We start from the raw sequence: 24,290 nt of genomic DNA, 5'->3' as shown, positions 1-24,290 counted from the left end.
TCAGAGCTGCTGGGAACCACCAACGCTGAGCATCCTGTTTGCAGAAGCACAGAGCTGGCTGGGAAGGCGACCTCAAGGACAGGCTGAACCCTCGCCAGATTTCTTCTGGGCACAAGCTAGGAGATAACAGCTTTTTCTAATCTTCTCACACTACATAATTCCCCTTTGTGTGGGTCACTGAGCTGGGCTGGTTCTGGCCTATTCATGATGCATGCTGTGTGGAATACGCTTGAGCATCGATGAGCAAGATGCAGCCTCCTTGTGCTCAGATCATAGCAGGAGAGAAGGTGCCAAAACTTAGAGTTTGGTCATTTGTGATGGAAGGGCCAGCAGAAAGCCATCGCTGCTCTCTTATCTTGGGAATTCCAAGGGGACAAGCATGCAAAGCACTGTCGGTGGGGCCACAGCACATCCCATGCAACGACACCCTGGTCGGGTGATGAGCAGCATCTCATTTCCGCCATTCGCCTGTTGCTGTGCTGAAATAGCAAGTGCCAACCCCACCTACCCACTCGTGAGAGCGACGCTTGGGCTTTTCCAGCTCTCCAGATGCACTTGGCTGAGAGCAGGCTTTGCTCAGCTCCATGCTCACAGTAATGATGCTGAGGAGATCCAGCACAGCCTCATGCAGGTGTGCCACCAACCTCTGGTTGTCCATCCACACCCTGAATACCACAGAGGTGCACAACTTGGAGACGCCAGGTAGAGACCCAAGCACATCTGCTTGCAGGCTACAAACCCCAAATGTCCCTTGAAGATTCGGCAGCTACTCACAGAGCAGCAGTAAAACCTGGAGCCCCAACTTTCCACAGGGAACAGGGAAGAATCATATTACAAAAGAATGGCTTAGATTGGAAGGGAGCCTTAAGATCATCCTGTTCCTACCCCTTTGCTGTGAGCTGGCTGCCCCCCACCAGCTCAGGCTGCCTGGGGCTCCATCTAACCTGGCCTTGAACATCTTCAAGAGTGGAGCACCCACAGCTCTGGGCAGTGCCTCAGCTCCCTGAGTACAGAATTTCTTCCTAACATCTAAGGTAAAACTCCTCTCTTAGTTTATAGCCATTCCCCCTTGTCCTGTCACTATCAGACGATGTAACAAGCTGGTCCCCCTCCTGCCTATAAGCTTCCTTCAAGTACTGAAAGGAAGAAGATGTGTGAAGGTGCTGCTCCATCCATCCTGTCCCCAGTACAAGAGCCATTGTGCTGCTGGTGGAGTATAAGCAGTAAAATGTAGCTAAGTAATGGCCCAACCCCTGCTGGAGGGCTCGAGCTCCTCAAGTGATGGAAGAGGGAGGCAGGAAGAAGGGGAAAAATTGATTGTTCCCTGCTGGGAGTTTGACCTGCACCAGTGAGGAGCCTGGAGCAGCCAGGAAGGCAGGAGGGAGAGACACAAAGCAAGAGGGAAGTGAGTAATAGGGCTGAGGGCACCACGGCCACAGACAGCTCCATCCAACTCCACGCATGCCCCAAGTCCAGCGCTGAGGCATGGGGACACAGGGAGGACGACAACCCTGAACCAAAGGGGACCCAAGAGCCTGAGCACGAAGGGAGACCTCACAAGGCACAAATTACAAGAGACAGATCACCACAGCTACCTTCCAGGCACAGGACTCTCCTCCCCACACCTCTCCCTTCAGAACTCAAACTGTGATGCGGGGCAGGGTGCAGAAGCACGGCTCTCCTGCAGATGCCCTGTGAGTGATGGATTTCCCTGGCTGGTGGCATGGATCCCACACAGGATAAGCCCCCACAAAACATGCTTCTTAGCAAAGTATTACAGATGAAGAACGTGTAAGGTGCAGTGAAATGGTTTGTTTTACGGCTTTAAGCCTTCCTCTCTGAAAACAAGCTGTTCTGCAGTGACAGTTCAAGCTTGCTCCCTTCAGAAACATCAAAGGAAATGCTTAAGTGTCTCTGCCTTTGTTTCTGTCTTGGTTCAGCCTACAGTGCCTCCTGACTTAGCCCAGATTCCCAAGCAGCCCCTGCGCCGGCACTGCTCAGCTCACACAGCCCTTCCCCCACACTCCCTCCTTGCTTCCCAGACAAGCCCAGCAATCCGGACACAGCTTGCACAGGGTTTCAAAGGCTTTTCACTTGCTAAACCCTTCCCTGCAGGCCAGGGAGAGCAGAGCAGAGCTGGCTCACACTGCCTTACCTCGGAGAGCTTGACGCGTCCCTCCAGGAAGGAGCAGTCGGCGGCGTTGTGGGTGCAGATGTGGCGGTACTTGCACCAGTGGCAGGGGAAGGAGCCGTTCACGCAGGACAGGCAGCTGCAGAGAGCAGAGCGGGCAGCATTAGTTAAGTACAGCAAAGGGCATCACTCATGGGTCAGTGCCCCATGGCAGCCAGTTCTGCATCTGCCTAGGGGCTAAGCAGCAGCAGTAAGCCTCTCTATCCCCCCCCCCCCATCTTATAGAATGGCTTCGGTTGGAAGTGACTTCAAAGACTATGTAGTTCCACCCCCCTATCACGGCCAGAGCTGCCAACCACTACATCAGGCACCAGCTCAGGCTGCCTCCAACCTGGCCTCAAACACCTCCAGGGATGGGGCACCCACGACCACTCTGGGCAGCTGTGCCAGTGCCTGAATGCACACTGTGCACACCACGTAGGGCCACAGCTCCCTGCCCGGGGGTTTCACACCCCATTGCATGTACAGCGATAGCTTCCTAAATCCACGCGCACATGCTAAGGAAATATTTAATTAAGCTGCTTGCAAAGGGGGCTGGAAGTCATTTCCATGTTTCGCTCACATTTTCACTTCCAAATGAACAGCCCTTTTAGCTTTACCCACAAATATGCTAATTGAGATGCTCCTTATGCAAATATATGCGATTTTTATTTCAGCTGCAGAGATTTGACTTAAAAGCACAGCCGTGGCCTCCCAGCTCCGGCTGCTTTCATGGATGGGGGTGTGCAGGGTGGGGGCACAAATGAAGCACAGGGATTGCTCCTGCCTTCATCCCCCATTGCCGGTGGGCAGGGAAATGCAGGACTGGAGGCAGCGAGGCAGGGAACGCAGGGGTTAACCCTGGTGGAAGCACAGCAGGCACCGAGGGGCCATTCAGAAGAGGAGGAGGTACAGATAGCAGGGAGGTTTCTAGCCACAGGGTCTGTTCCGTGTGAGGTACCCCACAGATCCTGGGTAAAGAGCCTGTCCCAGCCCTGTTCTGCCAGGGCAAGGGCACATCATGCCTGGTTGTTCCACCCAAGGTTCTCCTTTGCCATTTGACCTCTGTGCAACCCATCCAGTGGTGCCCTGCCCCCCTGACTTGTTAATGGACATGCGCGCTCCTACAGCCGTGGCACGGCTCCTACACCCATGGCATCCTCTGAGGACACACCACACAGGACCTCCTCTTCCAAGCTCACCTGATGCCCAGCTCTGCCTTTAAAGCCCATGTCCTTGCAGACAATTCTCACACCCTACCTCAGCATTCCATTCACCGTAAGGACATCAAGAGCCACTATCAGTGGCCACTGATAGTAAGTTCACCACATACATCTCACCACATAGCACCTTTGCTGTATGTACCGCCTGCATCAGAGCAGAACCCATCAGCCAAAGCTTCTGCAAAGCACCTGGTCCCAGGGGTATGGCTAAACCCCAGCTCCAGCTCACGCTGGTCCAGTGGCAGACGTCCATGCCCACTGCTTGGGGCTGGAACTGAATGGTCTTTGAGGTCCCTTCCACCCCAAACCATTCACTCTTTGATTCTGTTCTACTCTACGTCACCCTGGGCACCTCGCTATGACTCCCAGCTCTCTGCTAACTCTAACCCAACAGTCCTACAGGAAGGAGCTGAGCAGCAACTGAAGCCCAAGACCCCTTCTAAACAGAGGCCACGGGGTGAGCAGCTAGCTGGGATGGGGTTGGGGTGTGCTGCTGTGGGACGGGCACTGCTCCATGCCCACGGCTGCCCAAGGTCGCTCTGCACAGAGGGACGGGGGTTGCATCCCCAGCGCGTCCATTTGTCACTGCTGTCTGTTTCCCACACAGGAGCAGGTTGCTTGGCAGCACGCTGCCATCTGTGCTGTCTCTCTCCTTCCCACGGTCAGGCACTTTTCCCTCATCACTTCTTGCCTAAGAGGCTTTCATCACTCCTGATAATTAGAGGGAGTTTCTCCTGCATGTGAAGCCCCCCTCCCTCGAAGCAAGGCAGAGCGCTGATGCTGGGATGCAGCACAGACACTGAGCCTCAGCTCACTCCCCAATGCCCCGCTGAGCCCACGCAGGGGTCAGGCAGAGCCGAAGGCAGAGAGGAGGGCAGGAAAATGGGTCATGGCCTCGGCTGTGCTGACGCCCTTGTGCAGCCTCTCCAGGAATTCCGGATCGCTCTGCAGATTCCCTATCCCGAGACAAGCCCGGGCTTGCTGCCTGCTCGCAAAAATCCTTCCCCAGAAAGAGCAGCAGAGGGACAGCACATCTCTGGACACCAAGTTTCTGCCCCTCCCTTTGTGCCAGCCTAAGGGCACTGCTCGCAGGTGAAAATGAGACACAACGCAGATAGATGATCCCAAGCAGAGCCTGGTGCTGTCCTACACCCAGATCCGTGACTGCCTCGCGGCTCAGAGGTGGTAAAACACAAATATACACTTCCTCAACCGTTTGCAGCCATCTGGCCATGCCTTTGAGAAGCATCTGCAAGCATCTGGAAGCGCAGCGCTGGGCTGCAGAGCAGAAGCTGTGTGCAGGCAGCTCCCAGCCAGCCCACAGGAGGAGCTGGGGCTGCTCAGCACAATCAGACCATTGCTGGAGCTCTTATGGCACCCTCAGGACGTTCAGCACCTCGGGGATCACAGCTGCAGCAGTGCATGGCCACGAGGTCAGTGCCATCAGCATTAAGCACATAGAATGCAAGCACAGCACAGGCACCGATTCCCAGTCTGCCTGGCTCTCCTCTTGATATCACAGCCCCTGGTTTCCAGAAAGGAAATGCAGACAGCAAACATGGATGCAGAAGGAACAAATACCTCTTGGTTGTCCCTGGAAACAGCTGCTTGTTGCAGGGCTGGGCGAGGAGTGTCCTTCCAGCCCCAGCTCCACAACCCAAGGAATTCCCCTCTCTGTGGGCATCACAGGGGGATTTCCCCCTCACCCGCAGAGCCCAGCATCACATCTTTATCTTTAAAGGGAACCCATTTCCCAGAGAATGCTTTGAAGAGGAAGCGTAATGCTTAGAAAGATGACCTCAGCATCTGCACACAGCTCTCTGGACATGGGCGGATTCATCAGGCTATCAAAGCACCCAGAGGTCTTCAATCGTGTTTGCCTGATCAGTGCCCCATAGGAAGCCCCCGAGGGAACACACCCATGTCACGAGTCTGAGTGAGTAATCCATGGCATCTGGGCCCAGTTCTGCTTCATGCCCTTAGCAAACAGCCCCCTGCTAACAAAGTCAGCAGCTCCCAACCCTGCCCAGCCAATACCCCTGAACCACACACACAGGATCACAGAATCGTTCGAGTTGGAAGGGACCTTTTAAAGGTCATACAGTGAAATTCCCCTGCCAGCATCCTCGTCTTTCTACAGGCTGCAGAATGAGCCAGGCACAAGGCTCATCCTCTCCTCTCTTACCGGGAAGTGATTTGTTTTCACCACCAACAAACCCTGATCATTTTTCAATCACAGCAAGCTCTGCCTCCCCACTCGCCCTTCTAATCCTGCAAAGCTGGAAGCAAGGCTGTGCTGCAAGGTGTTTTTGCAAAGCAGTGCAAATTTACTGGAGCGGCTCTGGTGCAGCTGTGCCTTCCAGCCCAGGGCTGCTTCACAGTACAGGGACCCCCTGCACACCCCTCTCCGTGTTCCTACGCTACTTACAGTCACAACAGACTCTGCTAAAGAGCCTGTCCCCTTCTTACAGCCCCCCTCTAGATACTGAAAAGCTGCCCTCAGGTCTCCCCAGAGCCTTCTCTCCTCCAGGCAGAACAGCCCCAGCTCTCAGCCTGTCCTCATAGAGAGGTGTTCCATCCCTTGGATCATTTCTGTGGCCCTCCTCTGGATGCACTCTAGCAGGTCTGTGTCTCTCCTGTACTGAGGATTCCACATCTGGATGCAGCACTCCAGGTGAGGTCTCGCACAGAGCAGAGGGGCAGGACCACTTCCCTGACCTGCTGGCTGCACTGCTTTGGAACAGCAGCCCAGAATACAGTTGGCTTTCTGGGCTGAGAGGGCACAGCACTAGCTCATGTCCAGCTGTCACCCACCAGTACCCCTAGGTCCTTTTTGGCAGGGTTGTGCTCCTTCCTTACATCCTGCAGCTTGTTCTGATAACAGGGGTAGCCACAACCCAAATGCAACACCTTGCACCTGGCTTTGCTGAACCTCTTGAGGGTCCCCTGGCTGCATTGCTCAGCCTAAGTCTCTCTGAACAGCATCTCATCCCTTGGGCACATCAACCACAATACACAGCAAACTTGCTGAGGGTGCACTCAAATCCTTGGTACCATTGACAATGGTCCCAGTATTGATCCCTGGGGGTTACCACTTGTCACAGATCTCCAGGCAGACATTGAGCACCACTGTCTGGGTACAAGCACACCACCAGTTCCTCATCCACTGAACAGTCCACCCAGCAAATCCAATTTGGAGAGAAGAATGTTATGGTGGACTGTGCCAAAAGCCTTACTGAAGTTTGGATAGATGACATCGGTGGCTCTTCCCTTGTCCACTGGTGTAGTTACACCATCACAGAAGGCCACCAGGTTGGTCAGGCAGGATCTGCCCTTGGAGAAGCCATGCTGGTTATCCCATGCTCCTCCATGTGCCTTAGCAGAGCTTCCAGGAGGATCTGCTGCAGGATCCCCAGCACAGAGGCGAGGCTGGTAGGTTGGTAGTTCCCTGGGTTGTCCTTTCTACCCTTCTGCCAAATGGGTGCAACACTGCCTTTTTTCCAGGCACCAGGGGCTTCACCTTACTGTTGTGACTTTTCAAATATCAGCGAGTGTGGCAATCACCCCTCCTTGCTGAAGGAGCTGGTGACAAAGTTTTCAAGGGATGCCAGCATCCACCTTAAAGTGTCCTGTAATCAGGCACAGAACCTGCACACCCTCTGAAGATCACATCCCTAGAAGCTGTATCGATTGGGCATGCCAATCAGCTATCCTGAGAATCTCAGTCTGTATCCAGCACTTTAGATAAGGCAAATCAGAGAAAGAAGAGGCAACCAATGAAAGCCTGCAGGACTGACACATTACGGGAAGGAACCTGGAACAAACACTTGGGGCTTTCTGCTCACTTACTTCTGAAGTGAAACAAAAAGTAAACCAAGCTTGCAAAAGGGCAAGGTGCACTGAGTGCAGCCCATGCCTACTGCTGCCATTGGCTGGTTTGAGGGATGGGACCACCATGGGCGATGCTGCAGGATGCTGGGGGACGGTCCCCTCACAGCAGGTGACACAGAGGGCTGTCCCTGGGAGGCAGCCCAGGGCCTTCACCAGTCCAAACACTCCATCCGTAGCTGAGAAATGATTCAACACTCAGGCCTCTGGCTCCCAACCCAACCAAAGCTGCCCAAATAAGAAGAAAAAAAAAGGAAAACATAATGCATGGCAATCAGAGAACTCCACAGGAAAAAAAACAACATTAGCCTCATGGAAAAGCATATTGTTCCCAATGCAGAATATATCAAGCTGACTTATAGATTTTCCTCCACAAAATATGAAACCTGGATCCGAAAGGCTATTAACTCCAGAGAGATCCATTAAAGACGCCTGTCTGCAAATGGTATTTAAAAGTATTGCATCACCCTGGATATTGTCATGTTCTTTGGTTATGATCCGACTGCGGGTCACACAGTTAAAACTGCCTCCAAACCCTAAAATTCTTGATGTAAAGAAAATAATAATAACGTTCACCAGCCTAGAACACGGACTATTCTATCAGCTCCAACCGAAGCCCATAAATATTAATGCATCCATAATTAGCCTTTTTAAATAATGCACCCAAAATTAAACATCAACGCAGTAATAAATCAGTCAGGGCTCTTTGTTGTAGGTTTGTTGGGGAAGGGGGGGGGGTTCTTTTGCTGCTATATAGGGCTCATAAAGTGAAATGCCAATTCCCTCACCAGCTCTTCCCACTGGACCAAAATGTTGTGGCCCCAATTGGACCAACCTCTTCCTACTTAAAAGTCTCGTTGCTTTCATTTAGAAAAATAAAAGTCACATCTGCTTTTTGATTTGCAAAATAATGACATGCAGCCATCCTGAGCCAAAGCTGAGCTAATGTTATTGAAACCACACGACGTGAAGGGAGACAAAGCTCATCTCGTGAGTCAAGGTGAGGGAGAAAGTCAAGTCTGCAGACTGCCCGCTCGCTGCCGCAGCGCTCCCCGAGCACAGCCCCTCTCCCTGCACCCAGGGCTGTGACACAGGAGGTTTGCAGGGCCCGCTGCTCCTTAGCCCTGGCTTTGTTTTGCTCTCTGCCTCCACACCATGAGCCTTTCAGCAGCGTGCTGCTCCTCAGCAGGAGCACAAGCAGAGGTCCTTTGGGCTCTCCTCTGACTCATTCCCCTTGGAGCAGCCAGAACAACAGGATGCCCGCAGCTCACCTGCTTTTCCCTGATCAAAAAGCAAAATGCAGCCCGTTTGCTGAGCACGCTTTGAAAGAGCCATCAGCGGCAGAACCCCCCAAGCCAGGCTAGATCCTTTGCAAAAAAAGCTGCCCCAAAGAGATCACTCCACATTTGCTTATCTGTAATTACTGATCAGCCGGAGCACCGCCATCCGTGGGAGGCTTCTGGCAGCAGAACGAAATCGCTCGCATTCTCCAGCTCCAAATTCTCCGCCCAAACACACCCCAGCATCTTCCCCGATGCTCTCCCTGCAGCTCGAGCACAGTGTCCTCAGCACCTCATCAGCAGCTGCCTGGTAGAGACTCGTACACTGTGCTTAGACAGCACATCAATAATCCCCACCTCCTTTATTTTATCACATGCATATCTCAAACTGCCTCAAGACCCACGCTTAGAGTAGATTTCAAGGCAGCCTGACAAGAAAGCAAATTCACAATTACTTCCACTGAGGAAATTCTTGGGTAACTGCCCCACGACATGCAGCATGTTCCATTCAGCGTTGCTGTAACTTTCCAGCCCTCTCTCCAGCAAGCCTGGGAAGCAGGTACTGTCATAGGAAAACACAGGCTCTCCTTTTGCCTAGCCAAGTTGCTCCTATTAACTGTTTCCAGGAATAACAAGATGCTTGGCATTTTCAGTCACATGGACTGCTCCAGTCTGCAATGCAGTAAATTTGCTTTTACTTCCAAAGCTTTTTCCGACTGAAAGCTCTGTTCTTAAGTGAGGTTCTGCCCTGGTGCTGCATGTTCCCACACACCCAAACCACCTGTGGGCTCTCTGGTCACTGCCCCAGTTTACAAGGGCAAAAGGAGGGTTCTCACTGCCAATACCACTGTGCTCGACCTTCCTTTCTTCTTGCAACATCAGCACCTACAAATGGAGATCTCTCTGATCAAGTCTCACACTGCCCAGCCCATCTGCTCCCAGAGCAGACTCATGAGGCCCAGGCCACTTACGATTGATGGACGCTGCAGTTATAGAAGACGAAATCCACAGAGGCGAACTTCTTCCCGGTCTCCTTAGATTTCAGGTAGAGTTTCACCACCCGCTTATCCCCTGGGAGAGAGCAAGGCAGAGAAAGGCATCAGAAACGACACAGTGAAATGAACGCTGGGGCCAGTGCTCAGCCCACAGCTTGTGATGGGTTGGAAGGATGTGGGCAACAATCTCCACTGCTGTTAACTAACAAAATCCCAAATCCAGAAATAAAAGGAAAGTGCCCACCCATGCCCACCCAGCCAATTAGTGGGCCAGCAGGGCCCAAGCACAGCATCGAGCTCCTTTAGCTAACTGCGGCATGGGGACAAGTGCCTTGGGGTACATGAGTGGCACTGGACAAGAGTTTAACAGTTCCATGGTCAGCAGTGCCCAAGAGTCCACGGATATCTACAGAAATGGTCCACGGGTTTGGAATGGGGCCAGCGTGCCCAGGTTTTGCAGGACTGCTGCACAGAACATTGCAGTGTCAGCATGTAGCTGCACCCATGGCATGGAAAAAGAGCAAGGACATCAAAGGCAAGCACCACTCCTGGAGAAGCAGCCATCTCCTTTTCCTCCAGCACCCCAAGAACCCATCTCCACCCCTGCTTGGGGCTGGGGATCACTGTCACAGGACTGTTCTCCTCAGCGTCTAGCCATGGGGCAAAGCCAAGACAATGGACACAAGCTCACCACGGCCCCTGGTGATGGGGATGACGTCCTTGGCAGAGGGAGAGCTGCAGTAGATCTTCCCATCTTCAATGCGGCTCTCGGACTCAGTGAAGTCTTCAAAGGAGCAGTTGACTCCCGCTGAGAGGTCGGGGACATTCCAGGCCTGCAGGACCAGCTGGGGGAGAAAACATGGAGCATGGCCTCAGGAAGCTAGCAAAATGACTCCTTTGTGTCTGCTGTTAGCAAACAGTCAACAGGAAAACCAGGAGTGCAACCCCCTTCCCTTGTCCACATGCACGGTCCCCATGCAGGACCCCAATGCTCAAGCCAGGAGTGCAGATGCAAATGGCTTAGAATCCTGAATGCACCACAGGCCGACATCCTTTGCCCTCTGCTGCACTACAAACCATTATGTCTCACCCCTCTGCAGAGACCAAGCCCAGTGTTTGGCTAAAGAATGCTTTACAGAAAAGCATCTACTTCTGCAGACATCAAGAGGGGAGGAATTCACCTCTTCCTCTGCAAATTCATTGCAGGGGTCAGCAGTTCTCACTTTACAAAACGCTTGCCTTATTTCTAATTTGAATTTTTCTCAGCTTCCAGCCATTAGTTCTTGTTATGCCTTTCCTTGATAGATTAAAAAGCCCTTTAGTCCCTGATATTTGCTCCTCATAAAGGCACTTATACTCTGTAATCAAGTCACCTCTTAATCTTCTTTTTGATAAGCTAAGCAGATTGAGCTCGGGAAGTCTCTCACTGGAAGGCATTTTCTCCAGCCCCAACTCATTTGCATGCTGTTTACTGAAGGTGCTCAGCCTTCTTTAAGCAGTGGTCTCCGGCCTGAGTGCTGCATCCCAGCACTGATCACAGCAGACCCTGCGGCACAGGCACACAACAGGCACAGAAACAGCCCCAGAGAGAGCGACAAATGCCTCCCAGAAATGCCCAGGGAGCAGCAGCAGCCCTTTCTGGGATCAGCACACCGGGATCCTTTCCAACATCACCACTCCTCAGGACATCTCTCGAAAGCCAGCTTTACTCCTCAAGGTCCAGCTCAGGACCTGGCAGTATCAAATCCACTTTCCCTGCTGAGCTAGCACAAACCCCACAGGGATCTCTTTGCCAGCACCCCACAACATGCCACCCCATTGGCCTCAGCATCCTCTGCAGATCTCATCAGCAGCAGTTCCGCATTTGTTTCCACGTTACCGATGAAAAGCCAAAGCTGCACTCCAATCCCTGCAGAAGCACTTTCAAAATGTTTCCATTCAGTGACAATTCCCCTCTGACGACGACTTTTTGAGATCTGTCACGGAGCCAGTTCTTAATCCACTTAACACATGCTTTATCAATATTGTATAATGCTAATTTTTAATCAGAATGTTGTGTTGTACCGAGTCAGATGCCTTGTAGAAGTCTAGAGACATCACATCCCTGCAGTCCCTCTTCTAATTCAAGTCATAATTTCATCAAAGAACAAAATGTGGTTTGTTTGACACAAAACTACATTGACTAGCATTAATTATATTCCCATCCTTGATTCTCCATCAGCTGTATCCTACCTCATTTTTTTCCACTAGCTTTTCTCAGCCTGATGTCAAACCAAGCAATCTTGAGCCACTTGGGTCATCCCACGTGCCCTTCCAACAAGAGCCTTTTCTGCTTGCTGGACTTTTCTCAACATCCACTTCTTTATTACAAAGCCACATCTGCAAGCCAAGGAACTCTTAGGCCAACTCCTTCAGGACTCCTGAGTGCCAGACATCCAGACCTGGCAGCTTGCAGAAGTTTATTGCTAGTATACGCTGTTTTGCATTCTCTTTACAGTGCTAATGGCCTGGAAAATACTTCATGGAAGTACATCATCCTTTCTGTCTGCACAGACAGAACAGTGAGCTGTGCATCTAAGTCACATCCCAAAATATCTACTACTGGCCGCTGTCAGACAGGATATTGAGCTAGATGGATCTCTGGCCTACAAATGGCAAATCTGATGTTGTTATTTATACTGCGGAGAAACATCTATTGCTCGGTTACGTCTTTTCTGAATAGCAATCAACAGTTTTATTATCTGCATCCAGCAACAGGCCGGCCCTCATCAATCCCCTACATTTTATTTGTATCAGATCTCTCTTCTCCTTTCTCCCTGTCGGTTGTACGCTCATTATTTAACTTAATCGCTGCCTTCCCAGCCCCGAGGACTTACCGGGACCTCAGACATGGTGACCGAGATGTTCCTGGGCTGCACGGTGAGCTGCACGCACTGCCGCAGCTCGGAGGCGAAGCGCTGGGGCTCATCTGCCCGTTCACAGCGGTCCTTGCGTGAGCATCTGCGGGGGTGAAACCACCATGGTGAGGAGAAGCTGAGAAACACCCTACGGGGGGATGAGGTACCCAGCAATGGCCCTCGGATGCCTGAGGTCAGAATAGAAGCTCTGCTTTCCCTTTGTGCCAGCACCTCTGCTACAGTGCAGCCATGCTCACAGCCCTCTCCTCTCCTGTTTCAGCATCCTGTCAAACGCAGGCATCTCCCCAACCCCTACAGAGCAGCCTGCAATGCTCCATCACCTCCTTTACGGAGCAGACGACTCCCTCCCTGCTGCTCTCCACGCTTTCTGCAACAACATTATTTCATTATGGGAAGTGTTTTAATTAAATGCTAGGCAAAATGGAGAGAGAAAGTGAACAATGCGCACGTCTTGCAGTCCTGTCATAAAATCACAGAATCATTACGGTTGGAAAAGACCTTTAAGACCATCTAGTACAGCTATCAATCCATCCCCACCATGCCCACTGACCACATCCCTCAGTGCCACATCTCCACGGTTCCTGAACACCTCCAGATGGTGACCCCACCAGCTCCTTGGGCAGCCTGTGCCAGTGCCTCACCACTCCTGAGAAGAAATGTTTCCTAATATCCAACCTGAACCTCACTGGGCACAACTTATTATATCATCTTATTGCTGTTACTTGGGAGAAGAGGCCAACCCTCACCTCACCACAGCCTCCTTTCAGGCAGTGGTAGAGAGCAATAAGGTCTCCCCTGAGCCTCCTCTTCCCCAGACTGAACAATCCCAGTTCCTCCAGCCTCTCCCCATAAGACCCTTCACAGCTTCGTTGCCCTTCTCTGAACACTCTCCGGCACCTCAATGTCTTGCAGTGAAGGTCTCACAAACAGTACTCAAGGTACAGCCTTACCAGAACAGAAACAGGAGAGGCTGGCACAGTTCTAAGGAACCCCTCGGAAGGCTCCATTCCCCACAGCTGGGTGTGAGGTGCAGGACAGCAGTGGGAAGGACACAGTCACAAAGCTCTGTGACCGCAGCGCCAGCCCTGGTACTTACACATTGTGGAGGACGCACCAGCCGCAGTGGGGGTCCCGGGAGCCCAGGCACAGCTCACAGCTCTCATATTGCTCACAGCTCTCTACTGGCACCCGTGTCACCTGTGGGAAAAGGCAGTGAAGGGGTGCCCAAGGGCTGGGACACCAAGAGCTCAAAGGACCCACCACCCCAGAGTGCACTGGGAAATGGCTTGGGCATCACACCTCTGAGTCTGGGAGCTCTACAGGAACAACAACCACCATCTCCTGGCCATCTCAGCAAGGCCAGAATGGAGAAACCTTCATCTTTGCAGAGTTTGGGGAACAGCTCAGCCCTGACACCAGCTTCCAATGCCTCCCACAGACCCCTGCAGCTGGTAGTCCTGCTCCGAAAGGGTTACCGCTCCTTTATTAATTGCTCCTCCAGATTTGATTAAAATCCCCTCGTTCTCCGAGCCCTTCGAGCTCTGTTACAACTGTTCATTTAATTACTTTCCACCAGCACTCTGATAACACCAAGCCGCAGTAAGGAAGAGAGTGGCTTTTATTAAGGAGTGGGGAGGAAAAGTGGGGGGGGAAAGGATGGGGATTTGGGAAGCTCCTCCCCTCCTCTGCTTCCACAGTCTCCCCTCCTCACCAGGACCCACGAACACAGCCTCAATCCCAGGAGCTCCTGCCAAAGGGAGGGAAAGCTGTGATGCTCTGCAGTGAGGAGGACAGAGGGCGGGGAGATCAATAAGCACAGCACTGGGAGACTTCCTCTGCGAGCTGTGGTGTGGCACTGCCCTTGTTTTGTATTTTGCAGCCCAAATCCAGTTTCTGCCTCACCTGGAAAGCCTCAGGTTTCCAGCAGCAGACCAGAAACCAGAGACAGGAACTAGGAGGAGGGGGGAACAGGCTCTGCCGTCCCTGTGGGGCTGTCTACACAAACGCAAAGCCGTGCTCCAGCATCCTTCCCCCTTCCAAAGCCCCAGGCCAGTGGCCAGGAGTTGTGCAGCACTCCCACTCGTGCACACCTCTCCCCATCAGGCAGAGCCCAGCACAACTCCGAACTCCTGAGACATTCCTGTGATAACCCTGGTGAGAATGCTCTGCCTGCAGCAAAGCTTCCCAAAGAGAAGCTGAGGAGCAGCTGGGGCTGGGACATCAGCACAGAATTGGTGTTCGGGGAAAAAAACAGCCCCTTGTCCCCCTCCTCGATGGGGACAAGCGCAGAGCTGCCACTGCTGGGCTGAGCTCTCTCCACCTCTGCCACCCAGGCAGGGTGTGGGGAAGAGACAGGGCCAGGCCACGGGGCTGTGACCACACAGGAGCCTGACAGCTCCAAAAAGTGCCACTGCCGCTCGGCACAAAGCCCTGACGCAGCGGGGACCTCACCCGCGCTGGCAGCCCTTTGATGGATTAACTTGTAGCAGCAGGCTCTCCAGCAAGCCCAGGAGCATGCAAACTCCCTCACAGCCAACTAAAACTTCTTATCATGAGCACCAACCATGCTTTCAGGATGACAGCTGCGTGCCCATGCCCGGGTTGGATTTGTACCTTTGGACGGCTCTGAACTGGGGATGGCAGCAGTAGGCACAGAGGTGCACACATTGAGGTTTGGGGACACATCAGCTGTACAAGCTCCAGCCAATGGCTCCCCTTGCCCCAGGGTGCAAAAGCAGCTATCCCAGAGAGAACAGGCTGCTCAGAGCAAGGAGCTTCTGCCCACCTGCAGAGCCTGAGGGCAGGGTGGAGGTTCACAGCCCTGCAGCAGGGATGCCAGCTCTCACAGCAGCCCTTGCTCCCTGGGGCATAGGGATTTCAAGCAGCTGCTGCTAACAATTAATGCCCGGGGCAGGGACCGTGGGGAGGAGAGGAACAGAAGGGCCATGTCTGGGAGCCGTGCCCTGAGGTGGTGTTTTTGTACAAGGGGGAGTAGGGAGGAGCTGAGTGTTCCCAGGTGGTATGACTGAGGCGGGACAGAGGTGGCTGGGCGACTCTGTTGGCAGCTGGGGCCAGAGCCTGGAGAGCATCTCATCTGCCCTTCCCAGCCATTAGGATCAGCAGGCAAGTGACTTTCTGGCAGGGGTTGTCCCCAGTGAGACATCAAAGGATGAAGAGAGAAAGTGCAGACTGGACATCAGGGCAAAGGCAGTCATGGAAAAGACAACAGTACATCTGGGGGATGCTACCAGCACAGCTCGTCAGCTGGGAACAAAGAGGGGGGAGGGAAGACAAGTGACACAGCATGTAGCAATGGCGTGGCTTTGGGGGCTGCAGCCCATGCCTCTTACCTGCTTCTCTGTCATGGCATACAGGTGCTGGCGGTCAGGGCTCAGCACCAGGTCCCGCAGGATGGAGCTGCCCTCGTGGGCCACCACGTTCTCATACTGCAGCACTTGGTGCTTCCTGTCAGCCGGCAAGTCCACCAGGATCTGCAGGAGAAAGCAAGGGGTGAGCACAGAATCCATGCACCCTTCACCTCTGCCTGGGTGGGGAAAGTGCCCCATTATTGGGATACTGTCCCCTCCCCATCCCTCAGCTGGAGGGGACAAGCCACGGCCGTCGCAGCATGGCAAAGCAGCCCAGGCCCTACCAACATCTCAGCACTCCCCCAGCAGCAGCAGGAACACACACGAGCCACAAGCAAGACGCACAGCCTGCTAACACCAACCCATGCAGATGGGCTGATAGAGGCCCTCCCCATCCCCCAAAAAAACCACACCTCACCCCAAGCACTGCCTTGTGTCCCCAATCCCCCCCCATTTGCAACGTTCCCAATCAGGAGCTGGGAAAGCCGGATCCTGGTGTACAGCTGATTAGCATGGAAATGTATGCGGCTCACAAACAAACCGGGGCCCGTTTAATTAGAGCGGCGCCTTTGATTCACCGCCAGCCTCCTGCATGCACCAGTCCCGGATTATTTTTAGGCCATTTTACAAAACAAATGTATTTAATTAAAAAAGAGACCCCTGAGCAGCCGGGGAGCAGCAGTGCATGGAGAGACCTCAGGACTGGCCTTACTGGGGCAGATACAGCTTGCTGGAGACCATGGCACAGCCAATAACGCCCCTTCTTTGCTTCCCTCCCCTGCTGCACACCTCTACACCCATTCTCCCATTACTGAGAGACATTCCCTCCACAACAACCCAGAACAGGTTACCTGTCCTTCAGCATGCTTTGCCAGACCCGCCCACACCACGCTCCCCATCACCACTGTGCCATATACCACCACGTGCCAGGAACCCAAGAGACGCCCAAAGCACATCCCAAAGCCTCCACCCACCCTCCTGGGGGTATCCTCATGCCCAGCTTCAGGACCACATTCACCCTACTCCAACATCAGAGCTCAAACCCCCAGCACCTGTACAGGGCACACCCCACACAAAGCACCCAGCATCACCCTGGGTACCCCCAGAGGAGGGTTCTGTACTGATCCCAGCAGCAGCATCCATCCCTCGCTATGGCAACGTGACAAACGCACCTTTCCAGCCCTTTTATGGGCCGTAGTTGCGGTGCAGAGGAATCGATACAGTTTTACCCTGGTTCTAAAATAGATCTACGGGTGGATGTCGCGCTGGCAGTAATTTTTAACTAGCGGGGTAATTTCCCCATTACATTACTGCACTGCGCAGTGCTGGGAAAGAGAAAGAGATGTATCAAAAAAAAAAAAAAAGCAAAAAAAAACCAACAGACGTGAAGCACTTCCAATTAATTTGAGGCTCCAGGAAGGACCTAAAAATAATCACTGTAAGCAAAGAGGGCTGCAGCAGAGCCAGCGGCACACGGAGTGCTCCGGTGGGGTCTGCGGTGCGCACCGCTCCCACTGCTAAGGATATTCTAATCGCAGGTCTGGGGGGCAGGAAAATGAGGTTTGAAGGCCTGGATGGGCCGCTTAGGCCATAGGAAGGCAGTTTCCCAAAGCTGGCGGATGGGATGAGCAGCATCACTTACCGGCATGGGGCTGCTGCCAGCCCGTGCCCACCCGCGGGGCCGGCGGTGGCTGGGGCAGGGGGAGAGGATGTGCTTTAATCAGAGCAGCCCCCTCGGAAGCACGTGCCTTCCTGCCCACCCTGCTTCCCTTCCACCCAGGGGAAAAGACATTTACCAAAAAAAAAAAAGAAAAAAAAAATCTATTAACCTTTCTCCTCATCCTGACGCTGATATAATTACTCAATACTAATAATTACTCGCACTAATTTCTCGCTCTGGATTCCTGCCCTCGCTCCGCCTGTCTCTGTGCAGCAGAGTTGGCTGCTTCAGGCTCGAGCTTTGCTTCCTATGGGGCTGGAAGGAGCCGTGGGGCTGCAATGAAATGGAGGATGTTACTGCCTCTCCCCAGCCCCATTGAGGCATTGGGATGCTTCTGCAAGTTGGCACCATCCCAACCATTGCCATACCCCCCAGCTCATGCCCTGGTGTGGGCTTCAGGCAGGGACACTGATGATGGATGGATGGATGGAGAAAAGCACCCACGAGTGGAAGACACCACAGGAATTAAGCTGTTGGTTTGTGCACACAGCTGGAAATTCAGCTGTGGGTAGGAAAAAACACTCATCAGAGGCAAAACTTATTTTGCTTAGATACCCTTTGCTTTCTCACCTGCTCCCAGGCACTCCTCTTCATAGAGTATCCCCAGTTGGAAGGGACCAATAAGGATCTCTGAGTCAAATCCTGGTTCCACACAGGACCACCTAAAAACTACACCATCTTCCTCCCAGCCCACGTGTCTCATGCCTTGACCTAGGTGACTCCAAGGAACCTGCAATGGCAACGTGCACAGCTCGGGGTTGAGAAGCTACCCGGCCCCACAGCTTGACAAGGCAGGTGGTAAGACCATAGAATCATTCAGGTTGGAAAAGACCTCTAAGATGACCAAGTCCAACGCCAACCCACCCCCACCATGCCCATAACCACGTCCCTCAGTGCCACATCTCCGCGGTTCTGGAACACCTCCAGGGATTTAATGACTCCACCTCTCTTGGGCAGTGCATCACCACTTCTTCTGAGAAGGTATTTTTCCTGATACGCAACCTGAACCTCTCCTGGGTCAGCTAGAGGCCGTTACCCCTCGCAGGCAGAGATGAGACGACCCAACAGCAGCCACGGGCAGCCCGGCACGGCGCTGTACAGCTCAGCCCCGGCACAGGCACAGCGGGTGGGGAGGCAGCGAGCACAGCCGGTGAGGAAAGCGGCTGCCAACATACCAGGGCTGCCTTTGGATTTAACAAGCAGCGGCAGCAGCCCGGGCAGACTGCGCAGCACAGCTGCACGGCACCGCGGCACAGAGACAGTGACCAAGAGAGGAGCCGGAGTCACCCACATCCCTGCAGGGGGACACCTGGCTCTCCCACCCCCTGCCCGCTGCCGGCTGCCCCCTCCTCTTGGCACCAGAAGTGCTCGGCGACGCTTTGTGCTCTTATCTGCGCGCGGCTGTGATTAATGCTCAGCGGCTGGCAGGAGCGACGAGAGGAGGGCGCTTTCGCCCGCCTGCCACACTTCAAAGGCAGGGACTTATCTGCCTCAAACACACTCCGCAGCCTTTTCACGGGGACCCTTTCCAGTTCCACGGGGCTCGCGCAGCGCTGACAAGCAAAGAGAAAGGAGGGCTTATTTACAGGAGCGCGTTTCAAAGCCTCCCCCACTCCCTCCCCAGTGCTCACCGGGGACGTGGAGAGCGGTAAACCCGCAGGGACAGCCCTGTGCCACAGCTCTGCAGAGCCCAAGGCTGTGAGTGGAGGGCGACAACATACAGGGGGGGCCCCAAGGGTCCCCATGCTGCAGGAAACTCAGTGCCATGCAAAACATCTCCCCAAGGCCAGACAGGACCTGCTCAGCCCCAGCCAACCTGGGGCAGAGGTGACAGCTGCTGGGGAGCGTCACCCAACACCACGCAGCCCAGGCTCAGGGCAGGAAGCAGAGGATCCTGTGTCCAGCCCTGTGCACGTGGCCTGGGCTCACCCCGAGGCAGCCGGGGCCCCAGCACCCCCACATGCCTTCTTCCCCCACCCGCAGCCCCAGGGAGCAGCAGCACAGCAGCTGCCACCCGCACGCCCTTCTCTAGTTTCTAATATGAGGTTCCTGCATCAGCTGCTCTGGGGGGAACACTCCTCTCCCCCCTCCATCCCTGCTCAGCCACCTCGAAAATGCAGGACCAGCAGCAGCTGTGAGGCCGCAGCATCAGCTGTCCTCAGGGGGGGCGCAGTCAATGGGGACAGTGCTTTTGGGCAGGGGGTGGTGGCTGGGGGCAACAGCAGGGACAAGTGCTCGGGGACGGGATGCGTCCCCCCGAGGTGAGGATATGGGGCTGAACGCCGCGTTCCAGGTCACCAAAGCTCTGCATCCAGCGGGGTGAGGATGAGCACCGAGCAGATCACCGCTGGGATGGCTCAGCACTGCTAGGCAGCAGTGGCAAAGAGGACTGAAAGGACTGAACTGCAAGGACACGGGCAGCGGGAAGGGGGATTTGAAGATACATTCCTGCCACATCCCAGCAGCAAAAATGCCAGCAATCCAGGCTGGGCAGGCAGCAGCTGCCCCACACAGGAATGTGCCCATGACCCCCCCCCGGCCACCGCACTGCAGCTGAGTATTTCTGGGGGTCTGACACAGCATTCTGGGGGCACGCAGAGCTCGGGGAGATGTCGGCCGGCAGCACAGGGCCAGGATGCTGCTTCCACACTCATAACGCACTGAGGGCAAAGGGTGAGCTGAGCTGCCATTCAGTGCAACCCATTTATAAAGATTAATACGAGCAAGGCTCGCGTCGCAGGCCTTGCATTGCCGTGAGCCAGAGAATACTGGAACTTTAATTATATCAGTATAATAAAGCAAAAAAACAAGAAGATACTTAATCTAAATCAACGCCCATAACAGCGACAAATCCCAGGCTGACCTGCACTGATAGCTGTGACACTGCCTTCGGAGTGCATGTCACCATGTCACACGTCCCTATGGTGGCACCCAGAGCTCAGCCACATGGGCTGAGGGCAGGCGATGGGGTATGATCAGAGGTTTTGCCACAGGACATGGCTGGGAGGGGTGCAGGCTGCCTGCAAAGCTTCCCAAAGCCATGTGGTCCCTCACACAACACCACGGTCCAACCAGCTCCATGCCAAGAGCAGGAAAAGCATGAATGCAAAGCAGAGTGCCTAAGGGAAAGAGGGATTACAACAGTAGTTACCCATTCAGCTTCAAGGGCAAGCAGGCGGCTGTCTGGAGCAGGGTGCTCTGGGGAGCACAGGGCTGGGAGCAGCTGCATCAGTCAGAATTGCCCCATCAGCAGAAGGGATGGAGAAGCACAGCCCAGCCCACAGCTCAACCAGCTCTGTTGGAAGCAAAAAGCTCTCACTAAGACGTTTTGCATCATTTTGAAGGAAAATTGAACCGCTGGAGAGAAGGACGTGGTGCTGGGGCTGCAGCCACCAGTAAGGAATTGAGATAGAGTCAAATGTCAGTGAAAGAGGGACACAGGGAGACCACAGAGCGGGGTGAGAGCCCCAAGCCCCCCCAGGAGCCCCACACTTGCTCTGGGACCCACCGAGGCACGGGCATCACTCCCCCCCACCCCACCAGCTGCTCCGGCAGTCTCGAGCCATTGATTTCTCAGCTTTGCCCTTCAAAACTCTCCTGGCTCAGCGCCCAGTTTGTATCGTCTCGTTCCTCGGGAGCAAAATATCTCTATTATTATTGCAATTATTTCCCAATCAGCATCGCTCAGGGCTGACTCAGTGAGGGGATGGGCCCGGCGCACAGCGATGCGCAGCCGCTGCCCCGGGGCTGCCCTGGGAGGAAGGTGGATCCCCCCACCGCCATGGCCATCCCTGGTGGCTTTCCAGTATGGGCTCAGCACTTTTATTTCCACCTCCTCAGCAGCAAGGAGACCACCAGCAGCAGCCTGGCTTTCTGGCCCACGGGTGTCAGCCCAAGAATCTCTCCTGCAACACTCCCGGCCAGCCCACTGCACACCCAAAACACTGCTTATTTTCCTACTTGCTCCAGTGCCCAGATCCAAAAGGCAACACAGCTCTTCTCCCTATGCAACCTGAGCAAGGCAACACAATGCCAATGACTAAGCATGCATCCTCCACATCCCAGCACCAGAACACTGAGCGAGGGGGACGCAGGGGATGCACCCTTCCCCAGCCAGCTGTTGGGGAGCCCAAAACCCAGGGAGGGGGCAGCAGGGCTCTGCCTGGAGCTGCATGGGGAGAAAGTACACGGGAGGCTCCCAGAGCTGCAGCACACTGGAGATCAGCTGATCCTCCTTCTCCTTCCCCCCACATCGGCCCCAGGAAAATAGCTGCTTCCTTCCTGCACCCTGCAACAACGATGCAGCAGAGAGGAGCTGCCCGAGGACAAGGAAGGGCCAGAAGAAGGCAGGAAAAGCCCACGTGGAGTTGGGAACAGCGAACGGCTCCAACAGCCATCGCTCCCACACCGCACAGCCCCACATCCTGGTGCTGCAGTAACACACTGCTGCCCATGTGCATCAACACAAACAAAACCCATCCTCACCCAGCAGGGAGGAGGGCAGCCCTGGGTGCACCCCGCCTCGCCTGTTTGACACCAGCATCGCTCCTCTCCTCACTGCTGCCCTGCTGTTTTAACCCAATGGGCAAATCACACCTGATGGGTCAGGGGAAGCTGATAAGCAATAAAATAAAAATAAAGATCAAGGCGTGAAAAAAAAACGCACGGCACACTGACAGCATTTAATATTAATGTCTCACGCAGGCAGCAGAACTGGACATGCAGAATGCCTCGTGAATTCAGTGACAAATTATATACTGTTTAATGTGCTTCATGGGAAAGCAATCCATCGTATCAGGCAGTGGGAAAGTTACAGACACGCTTCCTATTTTTTTTCATTTTTAAATCAACATGTCAGCTATCGACGGGCTGAGATGGAAACTGCAGGTTGCTCCCCCCGGGCTCCTCCAGCTCCCGGACACAGACACAGCTCCAAGGCTGGGGGGAACCTCCTGCTGTCCCCACTGCTCACACCCGGCTGAGCCCGGGCTGCGTGCCAAGCGTGTGCAAATATTTTGCTTCCAACCACACCTTGCCCTCCCCACCCCAAGCTCTCGGCATGTTTGCAGAGCTCTCCACGCTGACATTCCTTCTGCATTTCACGGCTTTGAAACACAGAGTCACAGAATGGTTAAAGCTGGAAAAGACCACTAAGATCACCAAGTCCAATCACTGACCCATCACCACTGTGCCTACTAACCTTGTTGCACAGCCATCTCTGGCCCTCGACCCAGCCCAGCGTGTGCCACATCCCCGCTGACTGTGCCCCTCTGCACAGCTCTCAGCCATGCGGTGGACACCCAAGGTCAGGCTGTACAGGCTCTGAGCACCTGATGGAGCTGCAGGTGCCCCTGTTCATTGCAGAGGGGTTGGACAGATGGTCTTTAAGGGTTCCTTTCAGATCAGACGGTTCTATGATTCTACAAAGAGACGCAGGGCCGCAGCAAGCCCAGCAGCAACACAAGCACTGCAGCGCACTCTCCATTCACAAACACGATGGAAATGAAGCTCTTCAGCCCATGGATAGCAGCAATTTCGAAGGAGAGATTGAGAAGATTTAAATACAGAGATTGCCTTCCCTAAGGACACTGCTGCAGATATTTAAGAGCTCAGGCTTTACAATGCGCAGGCACTCTCTCTCTGCAGCACTGCCGTGGCTGCAAAGCTCCCCTCTCTGTTCACTCTCCTTTGGGCTCAGCATGAAGCAGGACAACAGCAAGCAGCACCAGCACCCACAGCGTGGCCTGTGCACCTCTCTGAGCCCTTGGCATGCAGCTAGGGCTGCTCTGTGCGAGCGTGCCTCCCTGTCCACAAGTCTGGAGGAGCACCTGCTGCATTCAGAGTGAAATTCTCAGAACAGCTTTCAGGAACACCTGCCACCATCTCACCTCCCCGGAGCCACGACGGCTGCCAGGGGATCTCAAGCAGAGACTGCCACTCGTGTGACGGCGGTGTGGCCACTCGCAGCCCAGCACCCAAAGGCAGGGCTCTGAGCACCCACAGCCCTCGCTGGCCCAGCATCTGTGGAGGAGGGGTGGCCCAGCAAGGGCTCACCTGGGGTTTAGAGAGAGCAGGGACGGAGACGGGACGAGCGATCCCCAGATTCACAGCGCGCTTTCTCCTGAGATCAGCAGCCCAAGGGTGCACCCGCCTGTGGATCTGCACTGTAGAGAGAGGCCAAGGGGTGGGAAATGATGTTAATTAAAGTTTTAATTACTGTAACCAAACGAGTGGTATAATTACTTTATTCTCGCAGAGACTTCAAACTGATTAAGAATCACGTGCGCAAGCTTTGATTTGATTTTTAATTAAATGTGCTGTCAGAGGCGGCACGAGACGGGCAGCGGCCGGCTCAGCCCGGAGACCTTATGGGAACCCCAAGACCAAGCGGGGACCCCCGGCCGCACCCCCAGCCAGGAGGCGTGGAGCTGCAGGGGCTGCAAGGGGAACCATTCTGCAGGGATGTGGCACCAGGGGCACCAATGTGCTGTCCTCACTGAACCCCATCTCCGGGCACCTCCTTCCCACGGGCTCCCGATCAGCCCCTGGTTCCCATACCCCACCTGCCTCTCCCAGGAGCTCCGTGCAGTCCCCTCAAATATTAACGAGCTCGTGCTGCCACTGGAGGGAATTATTAAAAAACAATTTTGCAAAGGTATCTTTTTCAAATAATAATAATACTAAAAGACAAAGCAGTAGAAATTAAATTCCCAGTCCCCTACCTCAAA

General features: G+C 54.1%; 1 protein-coding gene across 4 annotated transcripts in view; it reads right to left on the bottom strand.

Annotated features, from left to right (window-relative positions):
* The window catches only part of PLXNA1 (plexin A1), a 98,000-nt gene that overhangs the window by 44,095 nt on the left and 29,615 nt on the right, over positions 1-24,290 (bottom strand). For all 4 annotated transcript variants that reach the window (XM_004944597.5, XM_414370.8, XM_015293366.4 and 1 more), the window contains exons 4-9: positions 15,825-15,965; positions 13,571-13,671; positions 12,433-12,556; positions 10,248-10,401; positions 9,533-9,632; positions 2,156-2,270 (exon numbers count right to left, since the gene is read on the bottom strand). In XM_004944597.5, coding sequence (XP_004944654.1) covers positions 2,156-2,270; positions 9,533-9,632; positions 10,248-10,401; positions 12,433-12,556; positions 13,571-13,671; positions 15,825-15,965 — 735 coding nt within the window. The remainder of the gene's footprint in view (positions 1-2,155; positions 2,271-9,532; positions 9,633-10,247; positions 10,402-12,432; positions 12,557-13,570; positions 13,672-15,824; positions 15,966-24,290) is intronic.

The sequence above is a fragment of the Gallus gallus genome, chromosome 12, assembly GCF_016699485.2.
Source record: "Gallus gallus isolate bGalGal1 chromosome 12, bGalGal1.mat.broiler.GRCg7b, whole genome shotgun sequence".
Lineage (NCBI taxonomy): Eukaryota > Metazoa > Chordata > Aves > Galliformes > Phasianidae > Gallus > Gallus gallus.
This window is presented reverse-complemented; position numbering and strand designations above follow the sequence as displayed.